Source organism: Lissotriton helveticus, chromosome 7 (assembly GCF_964261635.1).
Source record: "Lissotriton helveticus chromosome 7, aLisHel1.1, whole genome shotgun sequence".
NCBI lineage: Eukaryota > Metazoa > Chordata > Amphibia > Caudata > Salamandridae > Lissotriton > Lissotriton helveticus.
Window position 1 is genome coordinate 642,181,497 of NC_136068.1, and position 26,902 is coordinate 642,208,398.

The 26,902-nt window shown below is 42.7% G+C and overlaps 1 protein-coding gene across 3 annotated transcripts in view; it reads left to right on the top strand.

Annotated features, from left to right (window-relative positions):
* Positions 1-26,902, top strand: part of LOC144768886 (dynein regulatory complex protein 11-like) — a 743,718-nt gene that overhangs the window by 367,863 nt on the left and 348,953 nt on the right. For all 3 annotated transcript variants that reach the window (XM_078652900.1, XM_078652898.1, XM_078652899.1), the window contains 3 exons: positions 13,642-13,749; positions 17,398-17,597; positions 23,782-23,868. In XM_078652900.1, coding sequence (XP_078509026.1) covers positions 13,642-13,749; positions 17,398-17,597; positions 23,782-23,868 — 395 coding nt within the window. The remainder of the gene's footprint in view (positions 1-13,641; positions 13,750-17,397; positions 17,598-23,781; positions 23,869-26,902) is intronic.

A 26,902-nucleotide genomic window follows, 5' to 3' on the forward strand; every position in this document is an offset into this window, starting at 1 on the left:
ACTTTGATACACATGAAACAGAGAAAGGCACAGAGAGACATCTGGAGTTTAAAGAGAACAAACAACAGGTACTGACAACAAAGACAAGAGACAGGCAAGGACACAGAGAGACATCTGGAGTATACAGAGTACAGAAAATAGACACTGAAAGACAACCAAAAGCGTGAACTAGGAACAGACAAGAGACAGGAAAGGACACAGAGAGACATCTGGAGTATACAGAGTACAGGGAACAGGCCCTGACAGCCAAGAGCATGACCTAGAAACATACAAGAGACAGGCAAGGGCACAGAGAGATATCTGGAGTATACAGAGTAAAAGGAGCAGGCACTAGGAACAGACAAGAGACAGGCATGTCCCCAGAGAGACATCTGGAGTATACAGAGTACAAAGAGCAGGCATAGAATGACAACCGATGATGTGAACTAGGAACATACAAGAGAAAGGGAATGGCACAGAGAGACATCTGAAGTATACAGAGTACAAGGAGCAGGCATAGAAAGACAACCGGTGATGTGAACTAGGAACAAACAAGAGACAGGCAAGGGCACAGAGAGACATCTGGAGTTTACAGAGTAGAGGGAGTTGGCACTAGGAACGGTAAACAGCCATGACAACGCGGGCTTTACCCCACGCTGCCATTACGACGCTGCCATCACAACGCAAGTCGTTACAACGACTTGCGCTGGAGTTGCGCTGGAGGGCGCTCTTGGTAAAGGAATAGTTTTATTTTCTATTCCAACACCTTCCCTACTGTTACGTGGGCTGGAGTTGAAATAGAAAATTAAACTATTCCACAATCCTGCGCCACCAGCGCAAGTCGTTGTAACGACTTGCGTTGTAATGGATGCGTCGTAATGGCAGCGCGGGGTAAAGCCCGCGTTGTCATGCCATACATCCCTAGGAACAGACATGAGACAGACAAGGGCACAGAGAGACATCTGCAGTATACAGAGCAGAGGGAGAAGGCACTGAAAGACAACCTGGGGTACAAATTGGAAACAACCAGGAGACAGAGATGGAGACACTCGAGCACAAAGAGAGACACCTGAAATACACAGAGAAGAAGAAACTGAAGCTCAAAACCTACTCTTGAAACAAGCAGGGACACACCTGGGCACATGGAGACGTCTGAAATACAGAGAGAATAAGGAAACAGACAGACAGGAACACCCCTGGAAACAAAGTATCCGAAGTTCGGAGAGAACAGGGAACAGGCACTGAAAGACAACCAGGTGCATAAACTGGAGACAGGCAGCAAACAGACAGGGCCACAGCTTGGCATGGAAGCACATCTGAAATACACAAACAGCAAGAAATAGACACTGAAAATCAATAAGGACACACACTGGAAACTTACAGTGACACACCTGTGCAGAGAGGGACATCTGAAGTATTGATAAAACAAAAATCAGACAGTGAAAAAATAGGAACATAAACTGGAAGTAGACAGAAGACAAACGGGCAAACAGGGTATTGAGAAAAAGAACCGGATACTGAAAACAACTAGCATGTGGACAGCCCGATGGCGTTAGCAGCGCACAGCGCTGCTCTCACCATGCGAGGCACACGTATGTGGACAGCCCAACAGCGTTAGCAGTGCACAGCGCTGCTCTCGCCATGTGCACGCGTACGGAGGGACATAGATGGTATCGGGCTGTCCATATGCGCATGCATTTGCAGCTGCGTGTGGACAGCCCGATGCCATCTTTGTCCCCTCGTACGCGTGCACATGGTAAATTGATTACAAAAGGCCCTCCCATGGCGAGAGCAGCGCTGTGTGCTGCTAACGCCAGGTGAGACCTAAAAAATGAGGGCCAGCATTAAGGAGGAAGCCTCCAAGATGCTGGAGTGGTGAGTGATTAAGCACTCTAGTAGTCCCTGGTCCAGCCCAGTGGTACTTATGCCCAAAGCCACCCCACCACGTGTCGCCTCAGAACTCAGGTTCTCTATGGACTACTGGGGGCTGAACTCAGTCACAAAGACAGATGCACACCCTATCCCGAGCTGATGAGCTCATAGACAGGTTGAGGCTGCCAAGTTCCTAAGTACTTTTGACCTCAATTCAAGGTGCTAACAGGCAGCCCTACCAGAGAGAGCAAAAGAGAGGTCATCATTCTCTACCCCAGAGGGCCACTTTCAGCTCAGAGTGTTGTCCTTTGGTTTGAAGAATGCTCCTGCCACCTTCCAGAGGTTGATGAACCAGGTCTTAGCCAGGAAGGAAGCCTTCAGTGCTGCTTACTAAAATGATATAGCAGTTTCCATCAGCAACTTGGAAGACCATTTTTATCACCTCCATGAAATGCTTCAGACTCTACAACAGGCAGGCATGACTATCAAGGCCAGCAAGTGTTAGATAGGGCAGGGTTATGTGGTATACCTGGGACATCAGTGGGCGGGGGCAAGCAGCAGCACCTCCATGACAAAATAGAGACTATCCTGGTCTGGGAACCGCCAAAACCCAATCAGAAGTGAGGGCCTTCCTCGACCTCACTGGATACTATAGGAGGTTTATTAAGGGATATGGCATCATTGTTTCCCCCTTAACTGAGCTGACCTCCAAGAAGCAGCTCAAGGAAGTGATTCGGACATAAGCTTGTCAGAAAGCCTTTGATTGCATCAAACAGGGCATGTGTACAGCACCTGTACTCAAGGCCTTGACCAAAGAGTTCATTGTCCAAATTGATGCCCCAGAACATGGCATAGGTACTGTGTTAGCATAGTTTAATTTGGAGGGTCAAAACAACCTTTAGCATTCATCAGTATGAGGTTAATTCCCAGGGAACGGAGGTGGAGTGCTATTGAAAGAGAAGCCTTTGCTGTGGTCAGGGCACTGAAGAAGTTGAGTCCATACATGTTTTGGACTCTCTCTTGGGTTCAGACAGAACACAATTCCCTCAGGTGGCTCATGCAGATGAGGGGTGACAATCCCACACTGTTCATGTGGACCATTTCCTTACACTGAATGGTCTTTATTGTGGGCACTGCCCTAGGTCAGACTACTCCAATGCTGATAGACTTTCCATGTTCTTCTGCCGCAGTGAGAAGAACTCCCAGGAGGTTGGCTAGTTCTCCCCTCTTCCAGCTTGGGGGACACATGTTGGACCTGTCAGCCTTAGAGTGTTCTTCCCCCAAACATTTTGCCTTCATCGTGCCTATTTTTGCTGAATTCATTTTTGTTGGCCTTAGGACTCTGTACACTTTACCACTGCTAACCAGTGGTAAAGTGCTTGTTCCCACTCCCTAAAACATTATAAAATTGGCTTGCACCTGATTGGAATATTTAATTTGCCTATTAGTTCCTAGTCAAGTGGCATATCATATACCCAGGGCTTGTAAATTAGATGCTACTTGTGGCCCTACAGCACTTATTGTACCACCCACTCAATTAGACTTTTAAAACATGTCTCCGGTCTCCTAATGAAGCCTGTATGCAGTTTTAAACTGACAATTCAATTTGGCAACATAATCCCCTTGCCAAGCCTCAAACTCCCCTTTTATTGCATATACGTCAGAAGGGAGTTATCAAGACTAAGGGGCAAGATTCCTGTATGACTTTGTGGACTCTCTGGATCATGGTTAAGGGGGGGAATGCATAAGCATGACAATCTTTCCAGGGTAGTAGGAAGTTGTTTACTGATAGAGCACTCGGATCTGGCATCCAGCTGATATATTTCTCTAGTTTAAGAGGGTTTCCCGGTGCCATCCTGTAAGGAACAGAAGGGAATGAAAAGAAATTACTGGTTAAATAACCAGGTTTTTAGGCATTTACGGAAGTTGCCGTAGAGAGTTTCAGTGCAAAGCGACACAGGGAGAGAATTCCATAAGGAAGGCCCCAAGCAGGCAAAAGAGCGGCTGCTCATACGTAATCGTCTAACTCTTGGGACCTAAAATTTTGCCTGAGTGGCAGAGCGGAGCGCGCAATATGGCAAGTAGGGATGAGCCAGAGCTTGCAAATATTGCGTAGCCACACCAGATTTGATCTTAAACATATAGCTCAGGGCCTTGATCTTAATCTGTTTCTCTACGCTGAGCCAATGAAGATCTCGCAAGGAGCCCGAGATTGAGTAAGTATTCTGCTTTGAGTGAGATCTTGTGTTCTAGACAGAACGGACAAAGACTGTTTGCCAGGTCTGATAGGTCCATAGATTTGGTGCCACCTAGACGGTTTATATACGCTACTGCTGTAACATTGTCCATTTTCAGCAGAACTGATCTGCCCATTAAACAATATTTGAAACTCATCAAGGCGTGAATGCCTGCGGTAATTTCTAGGAAGTTTATGTGGTGGGCTCTCTCCGTGTGGGACCACTATCCCCCTGTATTCTCGGATCGTAGACTGTCACCCATCCTAGGAGATTTGCATTGATTTCAAGAATGTAATCCGGCAATGAACCAAAGATTGCACGTCTGTTCCATGCATCTAGGTGTTCCAGCCACCAAGTCAATTCTGCTTTTGCTTCTTGATCCAATGGGATTTTTCCCCATACCACAGGCCTGCTCTCAGAGCTCTTGATTTTATTCTTTGAAGAGAACGGTAATGTCGGGGACCCGGACATGTGGCCTGGATGGAGGAGGATAGAAGGTCTAAAAGTCTGGCAAGCTCCCTCAGAGACAGTAAGTGTTGTTTCAGGACAAACCATATTTCTTTGCAGATTTTGGCCACCTTCTTCGATGGTAGGAGGAGAATAGATTTTACTGTATTGATTGAGAAATCCAGGAACACTAAGCATTTTGAGGGTGTTAGGATAGACTTTTCCTTGTTTATGAAGAAACTTAGGTGCTCCAAGAGGGATATTGTTCTCTCTAGGTCTTTAAGAATTTGCACTTGGCACTGCGACATTAAGATAATGTCACCCAGATATATAACAAGACGTATTCCTATCTCTCTGAGGTAAGAAATGACTGCTCTCATTACTCTTGTAAAGCACCAGGGGGCAGATGCTAGGCCAAAGGGGTGCCTGAAATTGAAATAGGTGATTTTGCCATAACAATTGGAGGTAGCATTGATATTCCTGTGCCATTGGAAAAGAGAAAGAGGCGTATTTGAGGTCGAGTTTTTCTAGCCAGTCTCCCTCCAGTAAGATGTCTCTTTGGAGGTGGATGCCCTCCATTTTGAAGTGCCTGCAGATGAGGAACCTGTTTAGGTTTCTGTGATTTAAAGCAGGTCTCCAGCCTTTGTCTTTCCTTTGTATCAGAAACCTTCTGGTTCATTGGTACTTCTATTATTGCACCTTTTTTTTAACAAAGCACACATTTCCTCTTCTACTACCTTCTGTTGGTCTTGAGCTAGACTTAGCTCCCTTTGGTACATGGTATTGGTGATGTGGTTGTACAAAGTCTATCCTGAACCCTTGGACCGTTTCTAGGACTTAGGGGTCTAGGGTGATTGTTTGCTAGGTTTTGAGAAATAATTTGAGGCCCCACCCTCCTCCACTTTACCTGGGAAGAATCAAGGAGGAGAGTGTTGTTATTCACTGTTGAAGGTGCTTGAAATCTGTATGCGTCCTCTTGGACTTCTTGAGCGGGGAACTCAGCCACGTTGTGGGGTAAAAGGTTGGTATTGTTGCTTGCTGGAAACCTCTGCCAAAGCACCTTCCTCTGAAATTGGGCCTGTATGTAGCTTGGCCGAGAGAAAGGTGCCTTCTTCCGGCCCGACCAAAAATATTGGGGTTGAAGACCCTTCACACTTTTGACTGGGCTATGTCCAGAGCAGTAAAAGTAGAGACGTATTTACTAAGAGATTTGATCATGCCGTCTACGAATAGGAGGCCTTTGGGATTTTCAAAAGGTTCCTTGGTAGCTAGGCGGCTCAACTTTGGATTTATTCTTGGTAGGATGACTCTACGCCGGACTGCATTTATACATGCGTTAGCATTACTTAGTAAGATTAGTGCTCTTTGGCTTAAAGCCATAAGGAGAGGGACATCTACCTGATGTTGGTTCAGGGGGCAACCTTCGGCTATATCAATGATCCTAGCTAGGGGGCCTAGTATGTCAAGTTGACGGTCTTGGCACATTTTAGGGACCTCTCCATGCCCTTTCTAGGGTCTGCACCCATTTTAAAAAGGAATGTTATGAGTTTAGGGTCAAGTTGGGGTTATGGAAATCTTATTTAGAATGACCGATCTGGAGCATTCGGATCGGAGGAGATTTTGTGTCTCCTCTCTAGTGGGTTTCTTAACCACGTGGTCTTGGGGGTCACCATTCCGCACTTCTAGAGTGTTTAATGTTGTTAGGTGAGGAAATTTCTTGTCCTAAAGGGTCTAGTATTAGGTTCTTAGATGTGGAGGGAGCCTCCTCGTTAAGGAGTGAGTCCACATCTATGTTTTTCTGGTCCAGATCAAATATATACTCATCCAGTTCACAAAATTTCAAGGCACACACCACAATATCACAACACAAATGTGTATTAATTAATTAAAGATAGAATGTACTCAATATTTCCGTTCTTCGGTGAAAAACGGAAATATACCATCACTACTGTCTCATAATCACCATTACTAAAACTGTCCTACAATAAGCACTTATTCACCCCATCGCCACCAATCCTATCCACAACCAACACCACTGCCAATATCACTATTACCACCAACATCACTACACCACAGCCATCACTGTCAACATCACATCACCCTTCTAAAAGAATCATCACTAATACCATCATCATCACCACTCGTACTATCATCTTAAAAACTTCTATCACCACCATCACCTCCATTGTCAACACCTTCACCACCCACTCTGACACACTTTCACCAATAGCAACTCTACAATCACCTTCTCCACCTATATCGCCGCGTCACCACAACTATCACCATCATCATCACTATTACCACCATCAAAAGTTCTGTCATCATCACCACTGTCACCCAAAGTACCATCATCACAACTACCGCCACCACTGCCACTATCACCACTGCAGCGCTACCTCCTCCATCACTATCTCTACCACTACCATTGTCACCAAAGTTGCTGCTACCACCACTGTTACCACTATCACCACCAACACTACTACCACCACCTTCAACACCAACAATAATAATATTCCCGTCATAATTGCTACCACTATCCCCTCGAGTACCATTACCTCCATTGCCATTACTACCACCATCACTGCCTGCACAGCCACTACTACCGCCATATTCAGTACCACCACCATTTACCACTATTGCTGTTACAGACAACACTGTTGCTACAATTACCACCTTCAAAATAAGCTCCACTATTACTCACATTACTACTACCACCACCACCAAACCCACCACTACCATCCACCACTACCACCATCACATGACTACTTCTATCACCACCACCACTATTACCACCATTACCTATACTTTTCTCACCTCCACCACTATCCCCATCATGTTATCACCACTGACGATATCACCACCACTAACCACAAAACTATCACTACCATCACATAAACTACTGCATCTCCTTCATCAGTACTCCTTCGACCACATCCACTCTGCTACCACTGTCATCACTCCCAACCTATCACTATTAGATCGTCATGACAACTTATACTGTTGTCTCCATTAACTCATCTGCTACTGTGACTACCACTGCCATGACCATTACCTGTGTCAACACCGCTGCCATGATCACCATCACCACCACTATCAACAACACTATAGCCACCATCGCCACTATCATCACCACAACTAATACTACTTTCCTTATACATATATACCTTCCATGTACTTATGTATCTTTATATTTATTACTTTACTCCTAATTCAGCATCTCCAATGCACTACTCTACATCTCACCCTATCCCTCTCTCAATGTATCCTCTGCCTCCACTCTGACTCATCCCAAACCTCATTCCACTATTCTCCCCAATGCACTACCTATTTTACACCCTATACCTCTCTCAATATATACTCTACCTCTACTCTCTGACTCATCTCAAATCACATTCTACTACTGTGACCCCTAAAATAACAGTTTCTAGACACTTCCCTCCTCTACCCCTCCATACATTATCCCAAACCTCTTTTACTACTTAGATCTCCAAAACAAGCCTTTCTAAACCCTCCGGTCATGTATCCTTCCTAGACTCTTCGGATACCCCATCTCTCTCCTTAATTCAGTTCTAGAGAGACTGCCCTCCTCTATCTCTACTTTACTCATCCCAAACTTCCTCTCTTTGCTATGATCTCCAAATAAAGACTTTTTAGAGACTTCCCTTGTCTATCCCTCCACTATCCTTTTCAATCCAACTAATGATCCAGCGGAAAGCAAGGGACGAACATCTCACAATCAAACGAAAAATTAAATGGGCCCATATACACATTCAGCTTTCCTGGCTGTTTCGCTGGGGGTCAAGTTTTGTAATTCACTTTGATCTTGAATAGTTGACTCACGCGAGCTTCAGTATCACACCTGATAAAATTGTAATCAGTGTCTAACTAATCTTCACAGTTAACACTCTTGTTTCGGTTGATGGACCATTATTTGAGTAGTTGATGGTGATATGAACAAATTAACTATCTTTCCTTACAAATCTTACTGAAATAACCACAGACTCTGGGTAAGATTCAATGAAATGTATCTAAATCTCGGTCTCAAATGAATGCTCATTATTACAAATTCACAGTGCAAACACCATCAATTTTTCATGGTAGAGAAAATTCATTTAGCAATGTACATTTAATTCACAGACTCATTCAACAAAATCGATGCATTAAAAGTGGATCGATGAAGAACATAGGGCATAATAAATCATACATTTGCAAAGATATGCAAATTTGAGACAGAATAATAATTACCCAAAGGTGATTATGGAAACCCAACTCTCTGGCCAAAAAGGGCTGCTGGTGTTCTCCTGATTAAGACTCAGGCGACAAAGACTATAGGACAGGCTCAGGACAAGGTAATACTTACTAAACTTCTCTACAGACCCAATGCACCGGAGCGCATCCCTCACTTATACTCTCTCCCTCCTCGATATTCTTCCGGAATCTTCTTTCTAATCAAGTGGCTTTCAAAGGTGAATCTTCCCAGTCTGTTCTCTCTTTTCTCAGCAGCAATAGTTCTTGCCTCTCTTGCTTGCTCTTGTGCTTGCCTCACCTCGCATACATGCATGCCATGCCATAAAATTTTAGTCACCCTAGTTATAGTCTTCATTTCTGCATTACCCACCCTCAAAAGTTACAAATCTTGATGAAATACGAACTCTGATTGGGCAGGGATAGGGGAGTTGTCATCACCTTACGCTGTCATGTTTAATTTCTTAATAAACTCTTTTGTCTAACAAACCCATCCCCTTTAGCTCATTTAAAATTCTGTCTCACTTCCTTTCAAATGTATTTAATGTTACAATTCAAAACATATTTCAATACAATTCCACAGTCGAGAAGAGTTTTCACACGGCGTTTTGTCCTTGGCTCTTGGCAGCCTGTCAGTGACACGGGCAACGGGTCGCATCACTCTTACGCTGCGGATGTCTAGCTCACATCCATTTTTGTCGGCATCTTTTTCTCTTGTATGGCACATGAGGCCCAAATGTACACTATTAATAAAGGAATCATAAATAAATGTTAATTTCTCAAATAAATGATTTTCATTGTTCACCATCCACTTCTACTCTATCCCATGGTATTTTCTTCTTCGTTAGCATTAGCAGTGACAGCTCTCTTTAAATTCAGGCAAGCATATGCCAGGCACGCGGTGCCTTAAGACCTAATGTTAGTAATTCCTGCTCTTGCGTGAGAGTTTTCCCTCTCAAAACTGATTAGTCACGTTACTATCTGTGTAATTTTAATTGGCACATGCGCAAAGGAGTTTTCCAGTTTAAAGCGGGTTTTACTTGCGTTGCTTTCTATTTCCATTAGTTAATCATGCGTAAAACTCTTATCCCATATGTAAATGTTGTGCATGTATATTAATTTCGTTTTCTTTACTATTTCTAATAATTAGTACTGTTAATGAGAGATTGCTCCGAGCAAGTTTTGTTTTCTTGAATCCTTGCTCCATCACTAACATGTCCACCGCTCAAATTAATTTAATATTTCCCTATACTAATCCACCACTAATACTTTTTGGGTCCCAGATTAGGGTTCTACTAGCCAAAAAGTGCTTTGATGCGTCATCAGGGGTAGTAAACGCTATATAAATCCAATTACAATTACACTAATCTGTATTACCACTATCGCAAGTATTGCCATCATTACAACTGTTACCTCAAGTTGCACCGTTACCACTTCAACCACTGCAACCATATCTACACCATCACCAACACCATCATAACCATTTTCATTACCAGTGTCCCCACTATCAACACCAGAAGTACTACTACCATATCATCACCATCACACTACTTTCACCACTGCCATCAAAGCCGTTATCACTACGCAGTTTTCACAATCACCACCACAACAATACCACCACCACTAGCAATATCACCCCACGACAATGGACACCACTATTCCCTCCACTACCATTACCCCCACTATCACAGCCTACACTATTGCAACCAATACTGCAGCCATATTCACTACCAACACCTACCTCTTTTACCATTGCCATCACACACAACATTGTTTCCACTACTGCCATGTTCTCCACTAATACCACCATTGCTACTACCTTCACCAATACCACCTCCACTAAAACATCACAACAAACCACTTCTACCATCACACCACTTCTTCTAACATCACACCACTAGCTCCATCATCATGTCCACTATTATTACCATTACTTACACTTTCTCAACTCCATCAATATCCCCATCATCATGTTATTGCTACTGCCGCTATTGCCACCACTAACCACACTACTATCACTATTTACTACAACTACAACATCTCCTCCACAAGTAATACTTTGACCACAGACAGCACTACTCCCACTCTATCAGTATTACATTGTCACGTCTAATATTGCTATCACCACCATCAATTCTTCTGCTGTTGGAGCCACCGCCTTTGCCAACACCACCACCACCATTAGCTCCACCACCATCACCTCTACAATCACCACCATCATTGTCACCACCGCCATTACAACCACCATAGACAACACTATATATACACACCATGTGTCTCCAACCAGGCAATCACAAGCTACCAGTAGCTAGTTGATACCTTCAGAGTAGCTCACAGCCTTAATTTCAATTTTAAAAAGCACAGGGTCACATTTTTCTTTTTAAGTTAAGGAAAGGGCGTCTATTTTATATTCTTTTTTTCAAGCTGTAAATAGCATGGCCTGATAATGAGCAGTACTGAAGTCAGATTTATGACCCAGGCCACAGAGGTGAAAAACATGACGCACTGAGGTATTGAACTCTTACGTAAGTCCTTCCCAACTCATTATTGGAGTGTGAGAAACAAAATTATGTTTCTGAATGCTTTTACATGGTAGAAAATTAAAATAAAACATTGCCTTGATGTTTAAGTTAAACCTTCACTTTAATTTTTGCCCTTTCCAAAGTGTCACATTTACAAACATGAGCCATATTTATAACTTAAAAATAAAGTCTATTACATCTTAATGTTTGGGAAGCATGTTTCTTCACTTTAAATTCCTCCCATTTGAAGAAAATGGCTGTATTTTTCGGTTATAAATATGGCACCTTGTCTACAGGCCACGGGAAACAAGATGCCTGGTGTTTGTAAGTGTGACATGTGGAAATGGAATTGAATGTAAGTGTAAGAGTTTTAGGGAATCCATAAAGTTTACTCTTCATTTTAATTTCCTCCTATTTCAAAGTGTCGCCTTTACACACATCAGGCATCTTGCTCCCAGTGGCTGGCAGACACTGCATCATATTCATAACTGATAAATACAGTCATTATTTTAGGAGAAATTTAAAATTCAGAAAAATCTTCTATATCATGAACATTTTTGCAGAATGTGTCTGCATTTTATTATGCATTTAACAGTGCCACATATGACGAAAGGTATTCCAGTTCCACAAGCACATACGACATAGGCTCTCAGTCACCCATATACATTTAACCCATTCATACGCACACGTGTTCATACATCCCCAAAGACCACACTCTCATTGACACACATGACTGTTCTGTCATAGTGCCCCTAGTCAAAGAATTTTGTTCAAACCACAGTATCTAGTTCTATGGACATTAGGCTTAAAGTCAATGAAGCTGGGCGTTAGGGTGTCTGGTAACAATGCACGAGTTGCTTAGCCTTTAGTAGCTCACAATGATTTTTAATGATCAAAAGTAGCTCTCCCTACAAAAACAGTTGGAGACCCCTGCTGTAACCAGTCGACAAAGTGTAACAAATATATCAACTTTAAAGAAAGTACACCTCATCTTCACCTTACATTATTTGTCAAGTACAGTGGCCTACTGAGAAGAACATGCATTGCATTTATTAGTGCACCGGCTGCAATGAGAAGTGATGGTTATATCTTGCCCCCCCTTTCCTTGATCCTTTTCCCCCTACTTCTGTGGAGACAGGACTGAAGGAGAAGGATGGATTTTAGGAGGCAATTTTATGGCGAGTTTAAGCTCGACAATAACCAGCGACATAAAATGTAACCCTAAAAGTATGTGACTTTTTGAGATGGGCAAGTACTGAAGTTAAAATGTCCTGTGTTATGAGCATTTTGTAACACCCATATCTGTGGGGTGTCTAGCAACAAAATAGAACTTGCAAAAGACGTCATCACTTATCACCAAGAATCGCATTAGACCAATCATTTCAACTACATCAAACACAGTACAGATATACCTTATAACCGATTGCCCCATCATTTCAACTTATGGTGTCCACCTTGAGATGCCAACCCGGCACAAAGGAACACATTAGAAAGAAAAACACATGTGCACATACACACACACACCCACACATCATAGTAAACACAGGCATTCTGCATGGCCTGCAACACAGTGCCCATAGTGCCCTCAACCACCAGAGACAGAGCATCCCTCTGAACTGCAAGATTCTAAGGCAAATGTTAAACCCAGGTTGTGAGATTGCACAGAACTCGCAGGGTGGAAACTCCACACCTGTAAAGAGTGTTACTGTGTTGTAACTCCCGTCCAGTATAACATATAGGAGTTAACCCAACAGAATGGGAAATAATTGTGCCAAACTGTATCTTCCTGCCAAAATTCTTTATTCTGTGGGAAGAGACCGAGACATTTACCACTTGCTGTGTGTAGGTGGAAAATGGAGTCATCTGTGGGGCGGGAGAATGGGTATTAGGAGGATGGGTAAGGAAGGGGACAAGTGACTGGACAGGAGGGAACTTTGGATACTCTCTGAGGCATAGCTCTTGGGTCAGGCAGGAGACTGGGGCTGCACTGCAGTCCAGTCACTGAGGTCGTTTTACTGGGCAAAACGTCTGACAGCTTAAATTCTTCCTAGTTTTACTGTACTAAGGAAATCCAGGTTTTGGAACACCAGCCATCTCATAATTGTATGGTGCACATGGGATTTCCACTCTGCACAACTCTCCCTCATTGTGCAAAAATATGTTTGTTTCTTTGATGTACATTGAACCTAAGGTTCATGATCTGTTAGTCCAGCGCCTAAACCGGTCCTGTGTTTTCTTCTCTCAGTACCTATTCATGAGTTTCTGGTGTATTTGTGTTTTTTCTCCCAGCACCAGCATGACTCCAGCTTATTTCTCAACCGCTTTCCATTCTTTTACAGGTGACTACAGCTACCTGGGCACCATACTGCGAGCAACAGACATCGAGCCTATGCCCTCCATCCTAGACGTGCGGCGGAACATTGCCCTATATGCAATCCTGCCCCTAGGTACATACAAAAGATCCTATACTTAAAGCTTTTTGAATTTGTAGAACTGCAGGAAACAATATTTTCCAGTGATGAAAAGGGCAAAAAAGTTGCAAATTGGAGTGCATCGAAAATGCTCTATTAATTAGGTATGATATTAATTCTTAATGTTGCCCCTGAGTAAGATTTTGTTTGTATTATGGCCTGTTTGGGTGCGTTATTATCTATGGAAAAAATAACCCATTATCTGTAGCTCAGTGCATGACATTATAGAACAGTATAAGAAGAAGTAAATAGTGATGTAAACGATAACATTAAACATGATGTATACAAACTTCAACGTATTTCCTGCGCACAAAGCTGGCAGTGCTCCACCCTGTCCCTGCCACTTAATAGATTAAAGAGACCAGAACAAATGCTCTGGAAGTTAAGTGCACTTTTGCGCTCTAGGGCTACATGGTTAAACCCTTAACTTCTTTCAATAAAAAAAATCTAAGACACTTCAGATTTTATACTATAACATTGCTTGAAACTGAAAATATTAAACACAATGTAGAGACCAAAGTTGCTTGCAAATTTGTATTTTTCTTGGCTTCACAAAATTGTTCACAAATGTTCAAACATCACATTCATGGAGTCTGAAGAGAATCTTGCAGTATCTCGTTTCTTTCCAAATTAAAACAACCTTCAATGCATTTTGGGCTGATAGACCCTTCTTCAGGGGTTACTTTAAGCAAAGAAAATATATGACATTCAGTGAGTTCCTGTTGAATGGTATTTGCTATTTACTTTGACTCTCACAAGGAAAAGATGGCGTTGAGTGGAAAAGTTGGTGATCCACTGTAAAGGAAGTGGTATAAACAAACACAAGGATGTGGAGGCATGCTGGGTGATTGGATAGGATTTCTGATAGAATTTCATGTTCTTAGAGGTAGCCCCAAAACATACTACAGCCAAATCTTGGCCTTTCCACCGCGCCATATGGATATTCAAATTTACCCGTTTGCACGTTAAGACATTTTTTAAACCCATGTTATACCCATATTATACCAACAATTTTATCTTGGAATGACACAGTCCAAAACTTGATACGCAGCCAAATTGTGCAGGTAAGACAGTCGAAGCATGTAGTGAGTCTCAACTGAACGCTTGTGCCCAATGGTAAAACCCCATCGGCCTCAGACAATTCCTGAAAGCATAAAGTGGCAAAGAGATACCAGTGGTAACTTCCCTGAAAATCCATTACTTTAAAATCCAAATAGTACCCAAACTGCAATACTGGAACAAACATGACAATTAGGCAGCCGTGGGAACCAAAACGAAAACTTTGGGCAGCTGGAATATCCTTTTTAAAAGTGCCATTCAAACACAGAGTCTATTGTCTGATGACCAGTTGCACATCGCCCGTGACTCTTTTTTTATTGGGCTTCTCGATAAAGAGGCAGTATGTATATTATAGTGCTTTAAGACCTCTTTCAGCACTTCATCCTGGTAACTTCGGTATAGGCAAACAATGAAATCCCCAGCCAGAATTAACATAGCTTTTGGAAATTTCCTCATCACTTTCCAAATGGAGCAGTCAAAGGTGTCAACCCAATTGTTTATTCTATACTGCTCCTCTTTATGCAGATATATATTTATCAGTACAAGTGACCTATGACCATTCACCATCAACCATAGCTCAGCCATTATAATTTGTACTCCTCTAAAAAAAGGAGATTGCAGCCAGAATTTTCTTTACTACCTTAGTGGGGATTAGGGACTCAACCAGAGGCTCTACCCTTCCCTGTTTGTTACACCAACAGTTGACAGTTACAAAGCCCTCGGTGGCTTTTTCCTCTCGCAGTCAGGACTCTTACAGGAATACTATATGAAACCTACTCAATTTTCCATTCCAGTCACGTATCTGTTAGAGGACTCCCCATTCTATGAATCATTTACCCTGCTTTCCCAATCTTGCTAGCCCTAAAAGTTCAGCAACGTTGTTTTTACGTAATTCTGTGGGGAAGCCGTGTTAGATCTAAAACCCTGTTGTTCATGATTACAACTCTCAGACTATCCGGGCCTGAGGGGCTGCTCCAAAACCCTTGTTGATAAACCGTGGAGGTCCCCCATATGTAGCATGGGGTGAAATAAACTCGCTCTCACCCGGGGCTACCCCTCTACGGGAACTAGAAATAGAAATAGCAGTGGGGAGAGGTGTAGAATTACCTACATGGCACCCAACATATTTGATCACAGCCATAACTGACCATGAGAAAATGCAGTTCCTTAAATTGGCAACAGCATTGCGTGCTAGACAACTGCATCAGACCCTTTTTTCCCAATTAATTTTTGTAATTACTCCTGTTTCTCAAGGTCGACTCAGAAGACTAAGGGTGAATAAAACTTATGCCCATTAGTCATAATGAGAAGGTTGTTGAACATCAGTGATTTCCTGAATTAGATTACATCTGAAGTGTCCACACTTGATGTATCCAATCAGTTTAAGGCAGAAACTAGGTTGGCTGTGTTGGGTAGATGTCTGTATTATCGATCACTGCTCTATTATCCGAATACACATTCACAGCAAACAGTCCCATTGTAGTGCCACAACTCTAGGTTTCAAGTACATCTTGAGTTCAAGAGAACTCTGCAACATGGTTGGCGACGCTTTTGGTGGCTCACTTATGCAAAGGATCCGCAGAAATACTTGTCAACCTATGGAATCTGTATCCAGTTTGAAAGCAGTCATACTAAACTGCACGGCTTACTTTACACTCTACTAGCCCTGGAACAATCCTGCATAGGACTTTATGGATCACTGACATCTATTGAATAGACAAGATGGCAGCACGTGTGAATCTTAGGCATAGGGCCAAGTAAAACTAACTACAACCCATTTTGATATTGTTGGTACCATTGATACATGCACAAATGTTTTGTTTTGCCTTTTTTCAGTCTGTGATTGTCAACTATATAGATAGATAGAGAAGGGGCTTGTCTTTTCTCTGGTGAGATCTTTGTACTCCTTTGCCTTTGCACAACAACAGTCCTGTTTATATATTCAGGAAAATGGTAGAGTACATGGTACATTGTAGGATAAAGTAGAGGACTGTAGCATGGTACCATCACGCTATCATTTCACCCAACAATGTAAGAAAACAAAGTAAGCTAATGCAGACCAGAAGTGGTGTCATTCCATAATTTATTCACATATGTGAGGCTGTGGGCATGCATTGCATAGCAGTGGAATGGTCACATAGGATGGTGATTGCCAAATGGCACAGGTGTTGGTTACTTATTGCTTCAGAAGCAGGATGCCATAAATAAACTACAGACTCTAGCTCAACCTCTATCAAATCATTATCTAAGACAACAAACAGTAATAAGTAAACCACTTATACTATGGCTACTACACAAGCTGATTCCTTAAGTCATGCTATATGTAGGTTATAGATGTTTGAGAGATTTCGTAAACATTTGTACAACAAGTAATTATAGAGGCTTATGGCAATAATGCACCTGCTGAATGAAGACAAGAGCTCATGCTACAGCATGTTGTAGGCAGGTGTTGGTGGCACACAGTATGGCTGTCACCACCATTATTGCTCAGACAGCCAGTTGTGTTTTTTAGTTCCATGAGTGTTCTGAAGACTATTCATGACTATTCTCTGTTTTGTGTCATAGGCTCTACCTCTGTGCATGAGAAGGGCCCGCTGATAAAATCCATCCTCCTCGCAGGACCAGTGGGCACAGGGAAAAGGATGCTAGTCCATGCCATCTGCACAGAGACTGGTGCCAACTTGTTCGACCTCTCCCCAGACAACATCGCCAGCAAGTACCCTGGGAAGAGCGGCCTTCAAATGCTGGTGCACATGGTGATGAAGGTAATCCTTCGGCCTGATTCTTCTGAGGATTTTACCCTAACTATGCTCTTCATAGAAGGGTGACTACTTAGCATAATACTTTCATTGGCAAGTGTCAGTTTAGGTTAACAGATAATTGCTACAAAATATGCAATTTTTTTATGGATTAACAATTTGTTCTCTATATACAGTTCAGGCAGTCAATTAATTGTGATCATACTCTATAGCCACTTTTGTTGCCAATTCCTGTTAGTTAAAAATATGTTAAAACACAAAACATTGCTAAACACCAACAATGTTACCACATGCAGATAATTCCAGTGTCTAATCCATTGTTCCCATGGCAGACCCTATTCTTCAACTGCCAATTATCAAACATCCGTTTACCAGTCACATGACTTAATAAAAACCAATTATCGAAACTGTCTTTGCAACCAACACGACTGATGAAGCGCACACCTATAACAGTAAGTCTCTACCACAATCTGTTAGTCATTGAAAACCAACTTTGACCCAGATCAACTGATGTAAAATAAATACATATGCCCACTGCAAAAACCCAATTCCTACCACCAAAACAGATGAAGCTTCAGAGTGGTGAATAATAATTTGATCGTCCCCGCACCCATTGCCTAAACTATTACTTTTAAGAATATTCAAATAATACTCCTACAACCAAACACACAGGAACTCCTTTACACAGGGATCTATCACCAACAACAAGTACATTGTCATACAAACACATTATGACCTCCACACTAATCACATGTGATACTAAACACTGATTGCCATGCTGTCTACAAACTATTTTAAATTAGACAAATGTATACTACCAAAAATGCTGAATTTTGATTGGATTCAAACCAGTCGATGCACAGCTAGTACACGAGTCAAGCTGCATTACAGTATCAACACACAATACTATGCCTTCTTCCCATAACAACTACATATGTAGATGGCAGTGGTCTAATGAAAAACTAGTGTGTTAACCTGGCTTACCCAGATGTGCCTGCACTGGGAGACATGATACTGAAGAAGATAGTTTAAGAATCTTTCATATTCCTGTGCAGGTGGCTGAATATGTGCATGGAAATCCTTCCTATATCTGCTGCTACACGTTACTGAAGCAAAGGAGCCTCCAAAAATATTTCTTTCCTTTTTTGTATTTGATATTGAAATTGCTCCAAATATGAAAATTGTGTTACCGAAGACAAGTGTTCACTGTGTTCTAAAATAGCAGCCTCATTGTTGTATCTGATTTACAATGTTACTTATTTTAAAATATGAAAGAAGTCATTTAGAATGTAACCAGAGCAACATTTTATAGGCACCAAATATGTATTTTAAAATGTGTTTTATCATTACCTTATATATAACTCCCAACAAAAACATTGTGATCTAGTGCACATTCATGCATCTACCGACAGTATAAAAGAATAAAACGATGGTCCAAACAACTACTCCTTTGAGTGACTCGCACTATCAATTACAGCCCAAATCTATGAATTTTAAATATGAGATCCGTCTGTAAATATTCTCCTGCATCTCTAAAAACATCTACTTGCATACATTAAAAGATTAAAAACCTTCAGTAGCCACCGTGTTACTATTTTGAAACTAGATGGGCTCTAAGCGACAGATAAAATGGGTAGCCAGAATGAACATCTGTGGAAAGGGGACGTTGGTAGGATTTCTCTCTTTCTATTTTTAGCCCCATTAATAATATATTATGCCTCAAATGGCTAAAAACCCATTTATTTTATACAGTTTGTTTCTTCTCTGCATTCAATTCTCAATGCTCATTTATTTCAGCCTGCTCCGAAAGGCTTAACATTTAGCAGCTACTGTTCCAACAAAATAGTGTTTTTTTATGGAAAAAGTAGCGCTCTAATTGGCCATTAGAACTCTGTGGTGAAACTACTTCAGAACATTGGGGACACATTTGCTGCAGCCGTTGGAGGTACACGTTTTACACATCCTGTCAGACATGGTTTTTTGCGTGACTGAGGGTGATATTTGTGAATTTGTAGAAAAAGTGCCCTCATGCTTCTAGATTTAAATCATTTGTATTAGAAAATCATGAATGGTTCATCAAATCCCAGGAGGATCAGCATTTTCCAAAGTGTAAAATCACTGTTAAAGCTCTAAACAAATTCTAAAAACACCATAATACCATCAGCAAACGGTTCATATTTAAACCACCTTCTGTTTTCATGCTTATATATGTGTTCCTTTTTGTGCGCCTCAAAAACTGGTATTCGCCCACCCAGCGCTGAATGACGTTGGGGATAAAGCCTATAGACTGTTGGCCTGGTTAGACGGAAGGGATAGAGAGAGACCATGGGGGGTGGGAGTCAGAGATGTAGGGAGGGTCCTTCAGACAACAAGGAGTCTTTTGCTTCCTACTACGAGGGCCTATATGCCTCTGTCAGCACAAGAACTGGCAAGGATTGGGAAGCGTTCCTAGCAGACTTCGCGCTTCCGATAATCAGTGTTGAGGAACAGGATGCCTTGGAGGCAGATATTACAGAAGAGGAACTCTCTTATGCCCTAGGAGCCTTGAGGTCAAGGGAAGGGGTAGGTCCAAATGGACTTCTTGTTGAGATCTTTAAGGGCTTAGCTTCAAAAAATGCACAACCTATGCTTAAAATGTTTGAGGAGGCGAGGAATAGAGGCCGCTGCATGATGACCAGCACACAGCCACAATTGTTGTAATACACAAGACAGGCTAACCCCAGAGAGCTGTAGCTCCTATAGACTGATCTCGCTCCTAAATGTAGAGGCAAAGGTGCTTGCCAAGGCCCTAGCAAATAGATTAATGACGGTCCTGGCCACTATTATTCATCTAGACCTGTCTGGCTTCATGCCACATAGAAGCACCAGCCATAATCTGCGACGGCTGTATGGAGTCCTCCACTTGACGGAGGCCCTTCCGCCCCAGCAGACAGTGGTGATGTCCTTAGATGCCTCAGTGGCCTTATCTATTTGCTGTACTCTCCTGACTAGGCTTTGGCCCGAAATTCCGCAGCTGGGTGGGATTGCTCTACTGTGATCTGGTACCTAGAGTAAGGGTGAACAGAGCGTTCTCAAGAAGTTTCAAGCTGTGCAGGGGCACTAGGAAGGGTTGCCTCTTGTCTCTGCTGCTGTTTGCTCTGGCATTGTGGCCACTGGCACACTGGATCAGAGTAGACCAGATGATTCGGGGTATTGTGGCACCAGGGGGTTGGGAGGAATGCATCTCCCTATACGCTGACGATATACTCCTGTACTTATCGAGAACTAACTTTTCTATAGCAAGAGTTCTCCCCTTTTTTTAACTCTTTGGAAGGTATTTGGGTTACACCATAAATTGGTTCAAGTCAGTGATATTCCCCTTTGTTGGGCCCCCCGAGGCTCCCAGCGAGCTGCGCCGCCCAATAGCTATAGAAGGCCTCAAATATTTAGGCATCTACGTAAAGCAAAGCCAACAAACATTCCTGTAAAGAAACCTTCTACCCCAGCTTAATAGGCTTCACATTGACATAATACATTGGCACACCCTACCGTTGCCTCTAATGGGCAGAGCGGCATTGTATGATGATGACCCTGCTGCACCTCCTGCACATTCTGCAAAATACCCCCTATACAATTCCACTGACCCTTTTCAAGCTGATAGCCCAAGAACTTCGCACACTATTATGGCACGGAGGCACACTCAGGATTGCCTTACATAATTTAAAAAGAGGTATCTATGAAGGAGGCCTGGCGATCCCGGACATTAAACTTTACTACTGGGCCTCGCAACTCATGGTAATAAATGACTGGGTCTATACAGCTAGAGAGGAACCGGCCTATAGAGTGGATAGAGACGCAATGTTGGATGGGAACTATGAATCTCTCTTATACATGAGAAAGATAGATCAAGACTGGCCAGCACACACAACAGTAGTAGTTAAATGCTGGAACGAGGTGCATAGATACTTGGGATTGCCTTCACTCCCCTGTGCAGGGTTGACCAACTGAAAGAGATCACCACATTTGAGGAGTTTGGGGATGGCAGAACATTGGCATAGAAAACCTGGGAGAAGTGTGGAGGGACGAGGGGCCCCTCTCCTTTGATGATGTCCAGCAAGACTATGCCCTGACCCAAACCTAAAATTTTTCCTATATACGGTTCATACATGCACTACAAACCCACATACAACAAGGCACGACTATACCTGATCACTCACCGTTAGAGGATAGTCTGCTAGTGGACCCTTTCCCAGATATAGCAACGTCCACAATGTATGTATGTATGTATGTATTGCGACTTATATAGCGCACGTATCACCCAAAGGCATCAAGGCGCTTGGCTTGGGAACCCGTCCTGGCTTTTCCCTGTGAGATAACCCCTACTGGGTATCCCCAGGGTGAAAGCCAGGCATCCCGCAGCGGGGTGGGCCGCCGTAGTGGAGATTAAGCAACTATTGCCCAGAGTTGCAGCGTGGGACCCCATGATTAGAATAGGCACTGAGGCGAGAATTATCGAGTCCGTGGACATTTTGGGCTCAGGACCCTGCCGCGTCGGGAATTGTACCCTGGTCCCGGGCCAGACCTCTGCATCAGGGTCTGACGCTCTAACCAGTGAGCCACACTCCTCCACACAATATACCGGATACTAATGAACAATGCCCCAGACCCGCTAACCTCTCTCAGGACAGCGTGGATAGATGACCTGGGCAACATTGATGATGAAGAATGGCCTGAGGCCTACAGAGCACCAGAGATATAGCGATCCGAGCACGCTTCAGGCTGATACACCTTAAAATATTACATCGCACATACTACCAATGCACGGCACTACCCAAGTGGGGAAAGGCCACGATAGAACTATGTATAAGAGGCTGTCAACAGGAGGGCTCCTGCTCTCATATACTATGGGACTGCCCATAAATTAACTCCTTCTGGAGGGACTTAACAGTGGTAATATCAAGGGTGTTGGGGTTGGAGATATCGTTAGATGCCAGGTAGTTGCTACGGATGATTAAAGGGGAGGGGGACTGCTCTAGAGACAAGGGACTCTGACTGGCATCTTTGGCAGGAGTGGCAAAACAAAAGATAGCGAGACAATGGGGAGCATCCCTGCCCCCATCAGGGGCAGAATGGGAATCTGACTTAGATTGCTGTCAACAAGAGGAAGAAGTAATATATAAAAGCAGAGTATGCTGGAAAAAGTGGAAAAATATATGGTCTCTGTGGCAAAAATATAGGGGACTATGAGTCTCCTAGCATGAAACCATTTGAGCTTCCAGGCTACAATGTAAACGGGATGCAGTCCATTTCCTACCCAAGATAGGGCAGCTAAAGAGACTTCCTCATTGTTTGAATGTAATTGTACTCTTGTGACTCCGCCATGTAATAACGCTATTGCCAACCTTAACCCAATTTGTATGAGTATTCACGACCTATCTACTGATGTCATGAGCTGGTTTCATTATAAGAAATAACAAAAATCTGGCATTCGGTGCAATTTATTTCAATGGGATACCAATGACAGTGCCTTAAAGGTAATCCTTCAGTAATGCTACTTGTAACCTTTCACTAAATAGTCCCATTAAAAACACACCATCTAGCAAACAAGTTTGTGAATTTCACCCCAGATTTTAAGGGTGTGATTTACAATAAAAATATTATCCTAGCAGGTAGTTATTGACCAGGGTTGAATAGGGCCTTCTGCTTCACTTTGTACCCACTGATTCCATCCCCTTAAGTAACTTGGTAGGACTACCCGCTCCCTTGGATAATATTGCTTACATCATCCTTTCAGCAAGCTAGTCATGGGTACCATTCCAGAGTAATCCGTAGCTGGGCCAAGGAGCACTTCCTTTCTGTATCGCTTTGCAAATGCTACTTTGGAATGCGTGCTTTTATACAGGAGGGCACGGTGGGCTTGACAGGCAGTGTGAGACTTGCCGTGATATGCAGTGCACTATTTCATTTTACACAGACCTACAACCCCAAGGACAAGGTAGACTGAGGTACTATCATCCTCTTGGATCAACTGGGGGAGGGGAGTCCTCTGGTTCATGGTATTTGGAAGCCTAACAATGAAGAACTATGAGACAAATTATGTTTTTAGGGGAGGAGTTTTCTCTAAAACACTATGAAGCTCTAAGGATGTAAATACAGCCTGAACTTTAACCCTTATTCTACATTGTTTTTTTTTCTTTTGTGGTGTTACTAGGTAGCAAGGCTTATACAGCCATCAGTGGTATGGATCGGTGATGCAGAGAAGGTATTTTACAAAAAGGTCCCAAAGGAGGAAAAGGGGGTAAGTAGAGGACATGTAGTATGTTGCATATGGTATTCTGAGTTCTCATAGTGTTTGTATTTCTTTTTAATATACTGCTTATAATTGGGAATTTCCAAGTGATTACTGCATGTTGCAAAATCACTACTGTAGGTTGCCAGATAGTAATTTGCTTGTAGTGACACAGAATCTGGTTTAGTTCCTCTTACTGCATTCCAGAGTCTTTGTTTTGTTGCCATGTATGAGTTTGGTCTGGAGAGAAAACAAGTTAGACTTCTGTTACATGTGTTAATCTTCTTGTACCTGATATTTCGCACCTACTGTGGTCCATATTCACTCAGCAAAGCATTTAAATATTTAAATGAATAAATAAGTCTGCACAAGAGGTCAGGAACTATCTGTTACCTGATCCACCATTCAGGTGCATTGCCATGTGCCACTGCCGATCCTTCACACCCCATTGTGCCTAAATACCAGACTGCAGAGGTCATAGAAAAGGCACCTGGTATGTGGGGACTGGAGATGAGGCCAGGGATTCTAGTGTGTAGGTGATGTGTATATGTGCATGCACTGGTCAATATCATTATTAAGTCACCTAATGTCTCATGATTTACCTGCAAGGGACTACTGTAATGTGATTTACCTACACAGAACGCGCACAACTCCAGAATGATGCTACTAAAACTTTCCTGTCTCTGAACTGAATGATGCATCCGATGGTCTGAAAAACATTGAGCAAAGGGGTGGAGAAAGAAATGTGCATAATTTTAACTCTTCCACTTTATTCTTCTGCAACTGAACAAAGACAACTAGATGTGCTTCATATGAAGAAATCAAATACTCCTATTCAGGGGTCTCACTGATACTCGGTCCTTTTAAACCAACAAAGAGGAAATTGGCACAGAAGCTGAAATATAAAAGATCATTTTTATTTAATTTATATGAGTGAGACTACGTCACACAGAAGCCTTAGCAACTGAATGAGGCAGTCTCAGGAGTACAGAAAACAGAGGCTTTATATACGCTAAGGGTTACATACTCAGCATAAGACTAAGGGGCAGTCCTGGCTTATGTAAGCATGCAAAATGACTAAGATGGGCATACAAGATCTACTTGCTCAACAAAGTGGGAGGAGAGTTACTTCTCCATACAGCAGCAAAAATAGCCTGACAGTTATACTAGAGAAGCAGGTGCATTCTACTTGCTAGGCCCTTCTGGTCATGTGCAAAGTGGAAGATGCTGAATATAGTTTGTCTCTAGGCAGATTTCAAGAGCAGTTAACGCTGAGGGAGGACAGAGCACATGGGAAACAAAATGGCTGCCAGAAATACAAAATGGCTTTCACAAAGCAGATAAGATAACCTCTAAATACAAGATGGCTTCAGCTAAATGCTAACCCATTACTGTCAATTTACAACAGACAAATGTTTTAGCATTAGCTGAAGACATTCCAATGATCCAGTAGGAACATAGAAAATATTTACACATTCATTTTTTCATAAATTATATCAATTTCCTAATTCATTGCTAGGTGGGCATTTTCCATTCTAAACATTCCATTAAGCTGGCATGAACAGGAATACAAGGGGAACAGAGCATTTAGTCATCATTAACATTCAGATAGTAGTAGAAAGTAATGACCACTATTACAAATAGAATTATCATTTTTCTAGTCCTAAGCAAAAGCAAATCCTAAAATCATCTAGTAAACACCTTCAGGGCTCCTATGCATTTCAGTGACTATTATATACTCAGGTGAGACAGAGGCGATCCTTATCAATGCTCTCAGGTGAAATGGGAATACCCTTTATCAGAGTAGAGACAGAACATTACTTTAAAACGATGCCAGCAGAACAGTAAGAACAGTCACACAAATTCACTTCTGGTGGACAATTTTGGATGCTAGGGGCGGAGCCACTAGAGGCTATTCCTCTTCCATGGCAATTCAGTCAAATGGGAACATATCCAACACCCACTTTATACAGTGGCACTGGAAACAATTGTGCAACTATGCCAAAGTCGTTCTAAGCCTCTTTGGTAGGCTTCTATCGTTCATCAAATCTGCTTTCATTGTCTTCTTCCGCGTTGGGCCTCTCGATCCAGGCCTTCCATGAAAATAATGCTTCTCAGTATCTGTTGGAGTGCCCTCCTGGCAAACACTCACAGCTCACTCGAAAGTCTCAATATCTCAATGCAGTGCACCAGTGTCTCTCCTCTGTGCAGGCACTACAGATATTGTGCTCTTCATTGGTTGTGGGCACAGATCATCTCGTGCAGACCCAGGTACTGCTTAAACAGAAAAAGCAATACAATTTCATCTTCAGCTACATTCTCAGGCTCCAACACTCATTATTCAGTGTCAGAGGACGCTCGGGCTGCTCTTTCATTTTATTTTTCCTTTCAACATGGGTACCACAATGTAGTGCCTTTTGCCAATCTTGGATCCTCCGGTACACTGCCCTTCCATTGGAGCAAAGAAAAGGGGGGTGGCCAAAACTCAGGCCAAGGGGCTCAAGGGACCGCACACTGTCAGAGGTTACCAGCACATGACAGGTAGAAAACTGAAGCCTCAAACCAGCCCTGCCATCAACAACAGGGATTCTTCTCTTTCGCTCTTTTTCACTGAAACTGTGGTTCTGTGGCAAACAGGGAACCAGCTCCTCCTTCTTGTCTGATGTCCAACGCCGTCTGATGGAGCAAGCACAATGCTTTGGAGAGGCAACTGATGGTGCACTGGCGATCGCTGTCCAGCCTTGCTACTTTCTGGGTGCTGGGACTGTAGGTCCAAGATGTCTGCCCTTCATCTGTAGCTGTCACTGATGAGAGTTAGGACTCGTCTTTATCATTGTTCTGCAGGTTATTATGACTCTTCCTTTTACTCTGGAAGATCCCGCAGAACTTAGTGACATAGGAAATGTGACACAGTTGTTAGTTTCCTTCAATTTAGTACAAAAACTGTTCATTGTATTATTTAACAATGGGACTGCAAGCAGGTGGCCTGCAATCTGCGAGGGAGTGGCCATAGGCCATGAGATTACTCTGGTCTAGAATGCAC